The sequence below is a fragment of the Seriola dumerili genome, unplaced genomic scaffold, assembly GCF_002260705.1.
Source record: "Seriola dumerili isolate Sdu_G_001 unplaced genomic scaffold, Sdu_1.0 BDQW01000017.1, whole genome shotgun sequence".
In the NCBI taxonomy this organism is placed as follows: Eukaryota; Metazoa; Chordata; class Actinopteri; order Carangiformes; family Carangidae; genus Seriola; species Seriola dumerili.
In genome coordinates, this window is record NW_019174272.1 from 10,437,700 (window position 1) to 10,447,440 (window position 9,741).

At 43.8% G+C, this 9,741-nt stretch overlaps 1 protein-coding gene across 1 annotated transcript in view; it reads left to right on the plus strand.

Annotated features, from left to right (window-relative positions):
- The window catches only part of cux2 (cut like homeobox 2), an 84,598-nt gene extending 77,788 nt beyond the window's left edge, over nt 1–6,810 (plus strand). Inside the window, exons 16-23 of the mRNA XM_022751343.1 lie at nt 568–669; nt 850–1,688; nt 4,274–4,439; nt 4,623–4,928; nt 5,248–5,436; nt 5,537–5,813; nt 5,997–6,276; nt 6,352–6,810. Of these exons, the coding sequence (XP_022607064.1) occupies nt 568–669; nt 850–1,688; nt 4,274–4,439; nt 4,623–4,928; nt 5,248–5,436; nt 5,537–5,813; nt 5,997–6,276; nt 6,352–6,810 (2,618 nt within the window). The remainder of the gene's footprint in view (nt 1–567; nt 670–849; nt 1,689–4,273; nt 4,440–4,622; nt 4,929–5,247; nt 5,437–5,536; nt 5,814–5,996; nt 6,277–6,351) is intronic.
- The last annotated feature ends 2,931 nt before the right edge of the window (nt 6,811–9,741 follow it).

Consider the following 9,741-nt stretch of genomic DNA (forward strand, 5'->3'; position numbering starts at 1 on the left):
GTTCAGTATAAACCAATGATCATCAACAACCAATGATTAAGGTAACTTCAGCCCTCACCTTTGTTTGGTCTCGAAACTAATGGTTTGAATAACCTGCTTAAACTGGTGTCACCATATTTGTCCAAAGCTGCACAAATAAGAACCAAGATGTTTTACAAAAAATTCTATTGAGAGTGTTTAAGGCATTCGAGAGTATATGAAGCTGTGATGTACCAGTAACCTTTTTGAGCGGCCGTAATCACGCCGTCTTGTTTTGGTGGCTTAGCTGTTGGACCTGTGTGCGTTTAAACCTTCTAATCTACTTGGACCTCATCCTTGACTCTTCTCGGCTTCCTCTGCCATGTTTGTAGTGTTACTTTTAAACTTTGTTTTCTCCCTAGATTCACAGCTTTTGAAAGTTGAGCTTCCCGTATACTGCAACCTCAGACAGCACGCGCTCAAAGGCAGCCATTGATCTACCAGTCAAAAGCAAAGCCTTGGAACTGCTCTCTGATCAACCATCCCACTCACCCCCCTCCTCTCTCCTCTCGCTCTATCTCTATCTCTTTCTGTTACCCTCTGTGGCAGGGAGCATCACTCCGCGCATCCGAACTCCTGAAACTGGGTCAGACGACGCCATTAGGAATATCCTGGAGCAGGCCAAGAAAGAGATCCAGTCCCAGAGGGGAGGTGAGGATGGAGCTGTGAATCATAAGTCATAGCTGAAAGCCATATTGATTTATTTATTTTTTTTAATTGATAGTGATGTTCAGTTTTTATTAACCATTTTGATCACTACTTTAATGCATCTGAAGTGGAAAGGTGATTTGAGTGCTGATCAGTGTCAACATGTGGGTCTTTCTTAATCAGGTGACGGCAAGTCGTCTCTGAGCAGCTCATCAGGCAGAAGCAGTAACGGAGCAGGCAGCAGCTCTGATGAAACCATAAAGAACATCCTAGAACAGGCCAGGAGGGAGATGGAGGCCCAGCAGCATGCCCTGATGGAGATGGAGGCCTGCGGGAGGGCCTCGACTGCCAGTTCTGGAGCACAGGTGGAACGTCTGGGGCCCCCAGAGCGCTCCAGGGGCCTGCCTTTACCCATCTCCATCAAACAGGAGGAAGGTGGCTGTGTTACCGTGTGCATGGCCAACCCCATCAGCAGCCCCCAAACACCCCTCAGTGTGCTCTCCCCAGCCGCCTTCGTCCAGAACATCATCCGTAAAGTCAAGTCAGAGATCGGTGAGGCGGGCACCTACTTCGATCAGCACTGGTCACAGGAGCGGGGGTCGATTGGGCTCAGTGGCGGAGGTAGCTCTCTGCCCTTCAATTCGGTCTCTCCTTCCTTGTCTTCCTCCTCCTCTGGGCCCTCCGCCTTGCCCCGGCCATGGCCCCGTCTGGAGAACGGCGAGTGTCTCCCCAACAGCGAAGAGGCCTCTGCTGCCGAGGACGAGCTGGGGCTCGGCCGGCCAGTGGAGGTGAAGGTGGAGTCAGACACGTCTATAAGCGGCGAGTCCCCAGGACCTGGCCCGGGACGTCTATCCTACTACCCAGCGTACATTCCCCGCGCCCTCAAGCCCACCGTGCCGCCGCTGACCCCAGAGCAGTATGAGATGTACATGTACCGAGAGGTGGACACCATCGAGCTGACCAGGCAGGTGAAGGAGAAGCTGGCAAAGAACGGCATCTGTCAGAGGATCTTTGGAGAAAAGGTCAGATGAGAATATAGATGCACCACATATACGAGTGACAGTGTTTGTGACTATAGCAAATAAGTATCCGCCACCCTCCTGTTTTCCTGTATCATCCCACATATGGTTTCAGATCTTAAGACAATGTGAAACATTAGACTAAAGTAACCTAAGTAAACACATAAAACATTTTCATTATTTCAGTAAATAAAGTAGCCTAATCAACCATTCAAATCATCGTGGTGAAAAAGTAATTGGCTCTTTTAAAAAGGTAATAACAGGTCCCACCACTTCTGCAGCAATAACTGCAGCCCGAAGCTTCTTGTAATTTCATAATAGTGTTTCACATCACCTGCTCTTTATGGAGAAAGATACATTTGTAGGCTTTCTTGTGCGCCGGCTGCTTCAGTCCCATGACTGCATCGCTGAGCTCAAGTCAAGATGTTGTCAAGGCCACTCTAAAACTTTAATTTTTGTTTTCAGCCTTTCAGATCTATTAGCTCTTGGGCAGATGACTGGACTCATCCCTTTTAGAAGTGTTTGGCACTGAGCAGAGGTCATGTTTCCCATATCCCCACACCGCCACACTACAGCCTTCACATTTAACTGTTGCTTCTGGTACAGCTCTGCAGAGGTATCCCAGCCCTATAGTAAAATGCTGTATTTGCTTTACACCACGTATATTAGAACCTGTGTCGTCTGAGATGTTCCGCTTTTTACTATTCTCTGCACAGAACATAATCCTAAAAGCCTTCATGTGCTTCTCTGTAAATGTGAGAGAGCTATTTTTCACATCTCTTTCTTATTGTGGAGAGCCATCAACACCGGACAGTGTTGATAGCTGAGAGTTGGATGTTTAGCCGTGATCCTTTATGACTTCCTGGATGAGTTGTAGCTGCTCTCTTGGAGAGCCTTTGGGAGGCTGACCACATGTTTTACCATCCCACAGTATCCTCCATGTAGACATCCCTCCCTGTGGTTTGGTGGTTTTGTGAGCAGATTTCAACAGCTCTTCTCTTCTGGAATTTCCTTTGTGGCACAATGTGCTTGTATGAATTTAATGGTGATTAGTTGCTGTGGTGAGATTGATGGTGAGATTCATTATAAGTGTTGAACTGTCGGTCTTTGTTCAAACATCTGCATCGAGTTCTCAGCAGAATGTGGTTGATTGAGTAACGAAGAGCAAATACTTTTTAAAGTCAGTGTTGGTTAAGTTTGTTCCTTAAATTAATGAAGTCAAGGAAAGAAGATATTAATGTTCATAAGAAGGTATTTTATTTGCATTTTTTACCTTCCTGCTGTATGTCAATCCGAAAATGAGCTTTTATTTCCAGAGAATCCCTCTGGGTGTTTTCCCGGGTTCCTCTGTGATTTGTCAGAGTTTGTTCTCCGTGAAGTGGATAAAATACAACAGATTTCATGATATAAATTTGAGATCTTGGTGATATAAAAGGTTCAAGTCTTGATTGTCCAGCTCATACCTTTCAGTTGGGGATTCATTTTTAAAAATACTTTGTCTTTAAAATATTCTTAAACTTAGTTCCATTAAGGCATAAATTTGGTTTTTCAATAAAATCAAGTTTGTGTGTTGAGTTTTTTTTTTTTTTTTTCAAAAAATAAAAAGAATAAGAAAGAAAAATAAAACATTTGCCTTTATAAAGGTTCCATGTTGATCTATGACCACACATATTTTATGAGTAAATTACATCAAAGTCAATCATCAGTACAAATCATAACGTGACGGTTTAAAATGATCAGTGGATAAGCTCTTAATCACCTCCATGAAATGTGCTGAAAGTCGAACTTAAATGCTGTATTAGAGCAAAGTCAACATAAACATTTATAGTGTGTTGCTTCCCTCTAGTGGTTGTTTGCTGAAAGTGTATCAATGAGGCCGTGACTGCGGTTGAAAAGTCTTTTTTTTTTTTCCTTAGGAAGGTTGCTAACCGAGTTAAATGACGTGGAAGTATCTAAGTGACAGCGATGATAAGAGCTGGTCCAATTCTCTAATTATTAAGGAAAGGAGCTTCAATGCTTCCTATCTTATCACCTTTAGTATAGGAAACACTGGACCTTCTGTTACGAAAGAAAAGGAGAAAATGCCTTCCCACAATTCCTTGCTGCACCAACATTTCACCACGGCAGACCCACGTAAATGTAGAAACATCAGAGCACCTATTCTACACTTGTGACACGATCCAAAACCTATGGAAATCCTTGTGGGACTGGCTGAGCTCCAAATCCATAAATATAGAATTCTTCATCCATATGTTATAAATAAAGTTGGTTTAAAAAAAATCCCAGTGTAAGTGCAGTCAGATTCTCTCAACACTGCGATTGTCTTTTCCTAAGTCCTTATATAAATTCTCCTTCACATCTTTCCTTGACCTCATGACGTTTTTCATCGAGGTCGAGGAAACGTGGCGAGGAAAGGAGATTATTTTGCCTTTTCGACCACCGACTATATGTCGAAAAGGACTTCCCTCTTTCAGGATAATAACATGGAAAACCAGTCATGTGCCATTTATACATTCATTGTCTGTAATGGTACATATAGTTTTTTTTAGTCACGATATAATGTATTAACCTGTGATTGTATGGCACAGGTGCTGGGGCTTTCTCAGGGCAGCGTGAGCGACATGCTGTCTCGGCCCAAACCCTGGAGCAAACTGACCCAGAAAGGCAGGGAGCCCTTCATCCGCATGCAGCTGTGGTTACTGGACCAGCTAGGCCAGAGCCTCAACCAGACCCCAAACCAGGGCCATGCTCAGGGTAAGACTGCAGTTTGTAACATACTCACCTCCACAGGAATGGACAAGCAGGAATCCTCCTTAAGATGCTGCATTACCAAAATACAACATTTGAAAAACAACAATTGAAACAATTCACAGCAGTAGTTCACTCTGCATACAGCAGGACTTCTTACTGTTTTTCTGTGTTGCCTCCCACCTCCAGATAAAAGCCCAGTGACCACCCAATCCTCACCCTCCCCGCCCCCCAGCCCAGCGGAAAGCCACTCAAGTCCACTGGTTGAGCCTGTCAGTCTCTCCCTGGAGAGCAGCAAAGAGAACCAGCAGCCTGAGAGCCTCGGGCTGGGGCTGCCCCCCCATTCAGAGGGAGGGAAATCCACTCCCAGCCTCATGGCCCTGCATCAGCCCACAAACCCACTGGGCATCCAGGAGTTGGTGGCCATGTCTCCTGAGCTGGACACCTATGCCATCACCAAGAAGGTCAAGGAGGTGCTAACAGACAACAACCTAGGTGTGTATGAGTTCACACTGTGGGGTTAAGCTGACACTCCAGACACAGACAGACAGACACAACTCCTACAGACAAATTCAAATACAAAGGTGCTTTATTGGCCAGAAAGTTTCACAATGTTGCCAAAGCATCAAAATACAATTTAGCCAAGTACACAATAACACAACACCACCGAGGTCAACATGCATATATTTATTGATGTTAATTATATATTTACAGTATATTTTGTGTATGTGTGTGTGTGTGTGTGTGTGTGTAGGTCATTCACTGTCCCTCAGGTTGTGAAATGTTGATATGCAGTGCTTTTGTCTCCTCACAGGCCAGCGTCTTTTCGGGGAAACCATCCTGGGTCTGACTCAGGGTTCTGTGTCGGACCTGCTCTCCAGGCCCAAACCTTGGCACAAACTCAGCCTGAAAGGCAGGGAGCCGTTTGTCCGCATGCAGCTGTGGCTCAATGATCCTCACAATGTGGACAAGCTGAGGGCTATGAAGAAGATGGAGAAGAAAGGTGTGTATAGTAATGATAGTAATAATCTTTCAATACGGGTTTGATAAATTGTTGGTGTTTTGTAATTCCTTTAAGCCAGATCTGACTGTCTCCCCTCTAGCCTATCTGAAAAGGAGGTATGGGCTGCTGAGCACCGGCTCGGACAGCGACTCACCCAGTACTCGCTCCGAGTGTGTGAGTCCGGCCTTGGTCTCTCTGGACCTGTGCCCCTACAGCCAGGTGAAGAAGCCTCGGGTGGTGCTGGGAGCTGAGGAGAAAGAAGCCCTGAGGAAGGCCTACCTGCTGGAGCCCTACCCTTCTCAGAACACCATCGAGATGCTGGCCTCCCAGCTCAACCTCAAAACCAACACTGTCATCAACTGGTTCCACAACTACAGGCCAGTGCAATGACCTTTGTGACCTTTGCTAATGGCTGCCTCTGCTGTTTTCAATACTGCTATACACTTACTTTAAGCTGAAGCTGAATGCCTGAAATGTAAACTGGAAAAGTAAACTTAAATCTCCTGACACTCAAGTGTTTGCCTTTAAGAGCCTGTCTAACGAGCAGTGTTTGTGTGCAGGTCCAGGATGCGACGGGAGGTGCTGATGGAGGGTCTGCCAGACAATGACACAGATGCTGAGCACCACAGCTACTCACCCTCAGTGACGCGGAGCCCCCACTCTGATGGAGAGGAGAGGAGGCTGCAGAAGCCCTCAGGACACATCCACTCCAGCCTTCCTCTTAACGCCAACACCGCACTGCCTCATGTCAAACAGGAGGCAGTAGACAGGGAAGACGAGGGGGAGGAGGGAAAGGAGGGCTCCATTAAACAGTCGAGAGTTCAGTGTTTTTCCACAGCAGTACAATTCCCACAGCTGAAAACTGAGCACGAGGACTCCATCGCTGGCTGTCGTGAGACCCATTTGGCCGGTCAGAGCCTGAGGCACGACGAGGGGATGAGCAGCCAAGCTCAAGGGCTGTACCCTGGTGCAGTGTCCATAGATGGACCCCAAAGAGCCAATCAGTCCAGGCACGAGGGGGAAGACGCAGGAAAGTCACCTGTTGACCCGGTCAGCTTCAAGGCTTCGTCAGAGCCCTGCCGCAGCAGCCTGGAAGTCTCCCTGAACTCCCCCTCTGCTGCATCCTCACCCGGCCTCATGATGTCAGTCTCCCCCGTCCCTTCTTCCTCTGCTCCCATATCGCCCTCGCTGCCCAACCCGCCCTCAACGAGCACCAATCACAGCCTGGACCCTAACCAGATCCCTCCCTTCCAAAGCCCCAAACTCAACAGAAGCACTCAGAGACGCAATGAGAAAATGGCCAACCTCAATAACATCATCCACAGGCTAGAGAGAGCAGCCAATCGAGAAGAAACACTGGAATGGGAGTTCTAAGCCCCCCTTTTACCTGTATCTAGTCCTGATGACCCTCGCGGCACACAGGAGCGTCTCAGATAGAATCTTCCTGAAGACTTTGAACGGAGCCTGGCTCCTGAAGGCCTGTCCTCTCAGACTGATAACTCATAGGAAACGGGAACACAGAGCTGAACACGAGGCTGAATTCCCTGCAAGAACTAAAAAGTTGAAAAAAAAAAAAGGTTTATAAATGTGTATTTGTTTTTTTGTTTTTGTTTTTGATAATGCATACTACTTTGAAATATATGTGACAGCATTAGCTGTTGTTTTACCTTTTGGACTTGACATGAAGACTTTTGCAGCTATGGTGTCATAAAATGTACACTGAAGTTCTGTAGATTGCCACTGGGTGAGATTAAAAAAAGACCCCTGTCTTAAGCCATTAAAGCACTATAACTATTTGAAAAGAGACATTGACCAAATTTGCTACTTTTTGAATAGCAATTTTTCAGATTTTGTCTGTAAGACTGGACAGTTTAAGTCAAGTAACATGAAATCCTATTACTGACTGAGGGATAGTCCTTTAAGACTCTAAATATTCAACATCTTGTATGTACTTAGTTTCTTGGTGATATGTTTTGAAATATTTGTAACTCACACGTATAAAATGTGGTTGTACATGTTATAGAATTGTCTGCAATAGCCTTCTCTAAACCTGATGTAGCATGGTACTCACCTGACCCTGTTATCCTCTGTAGTTAGTCACCTGTGATTATACTTGAGCGAAAACAAGAGAAAAAAAGTTGAAAACCCTGCAAAAAATAAGAAAAAAGTAAACGTTAAATCTAATAAGTAGAGTACTTTTAGTGTTTTTGTTTTCTTTTTTTGAATAATCCTTGAGGTTTACAGTTTAGGGCCCTTGTGCTTTTGGTAGTAAGTGAAACATTCACTACACATGAGCACAGTTTACACAATTACTTTCAGACTTACCTCTCTGACCCTCTTAAGGCACTGGTTCTCAGACTGTAACGGGCCAAGACACAGGACACCTGTTTTACCTCAGATTATGTTGATGCACATCATGCTATGACCATGCGTTTCATTCTTATACATGAACATGACCCACGCTTATTTGAATCAATGGAGGGGAAAGTACTTGTATCACGCCTCAGACGTGCAGAGATCAAATGCGAGTTTTAAGGAGTAAAATCTGTCTTTTACAAAGAAAATGCTGCTGTTTGAAGACATAATAATTCCTGTGTATTGTGCTCCTCCTCACTTGATTGGGTGCACTTTCTCAAAATGCATCAAGTACTGTAGCTAGAATAATATGTACTTGATCAAACACCTCAAGCTCTGTGTACTGAGATGGTGTTCGGCTGGGCAATTGGATAAGAAATGGTTGCCAGGAGTGACACTTGATACACACAGTATGACCTCTCATCAACATGAAAACATTCAATCTGTAAGTAGGATATATTCAAGGACACAAAAAGCTACAGGTATCCCCTCATATTATCTTTGACCACTTGTGTATTGTGTCTGTAGAAGTTTCTTTGTCATGCTTGCGAGATGTTCTTTATGTATTTTTCCTCTATTTTATACTCAGAACAGTTAACTAGATATTCAATACCTCGTGTATGAACTACTTACGGCACTTAGATTTTGATAATTGTGAGGACTCAAGAAAATTTCAAATATCAACATTATCCTAACTTAGTGTCCACAAGTCTTTGCCTTTACTGTATCGTTGAAGTTGGTAGTAAACACTTGCACATGTCTACATAGTTCAGAGGACTTGGATTGTATTATGTAGAGATATATATTACACATTTACTAAAAAAAAAAAATATCTTACATTCTTGGAACAAAATGTGCTGATTATATTGAAATAGAGTGTACAGATTTAATAAACCAAACCCATTCAAGCCAGTTCTGGTCTGGCAAGCTTGCCCACGTTTTAGACCTTCTCTCAGGGTAGTCTTGCTTTTTAAAGCTTTACTGAAACAGTTGCTCTCATCAGTGGTGGTGACTATGATAAACATTATGTGGTGTAGAGAATGACTCCATTATATATTAAATGGGCCTGTGGAAGTTGTAAGTATACGGGAAATGCAACTTTCACAGAAAGCAGTGGTTTGGTGGAGAGTTGTTGCTGTTTTGTAATTCATTACACAGATGTGTCAAAGTACAGTGTAGATTGGAACTACCAGGATGAGGCTAATGGGTTGCATTTTTGAGATCAGTAGACTGCTCTCTAAGATACTGTTCTTGTTTTCTCTCGGAGCCACAGATTTTTCTCTGGTTTTCGTACCACCATTTTTTGTGCATAATATACTGTATGATTAGAAGTGACATTTCTTTCATTGAAATTTCATTGTCTTTCATGGTAACATGGGCATATGATTGAAAAAGAAATGTATTTACCCAGACCATTATCTCTTCATGTAAAGCTCATCTCATTGTTTTGCATGCAAAACCATTCTGGTCACATGACAAGGGATAGACTGCGTTTTTGTGTTGTTGTTCTTGCACAGGGACATTGACTCAGCACTTAAAGTCTTTTTACATTAGTGAAGTCCATGCATGATGCGGCTGATAAATTTGGCTCTCACAAAGCCATCATGAATCCAGTCAAATCAAAACCCAAAAACAACCCAGTAAACATTACTTCCAGGTAAATATTTAAATCAAGATTATTTTGTGCCATATCGTATGCCTCATGCATTATCCTCACAGGAGAAATGCCTTGTGGTAATGTGTGATCTAAGAGGGGTGTGGGCCGTTTTGTCACCAGGTTCAGAAAAAAGCAAAGCTTTTTGTAATAGCCCTACACATTAGATGGTTTTATTTTATAATTGACATTTGTCACTAAATAATGAGGTAATTGGTCAGCAAAATTTGAATGGTTGCATTCAGAGCTGTTAGTAAAGAAACCACTTTACAATCTGACACTAAGGGTTTGTCACA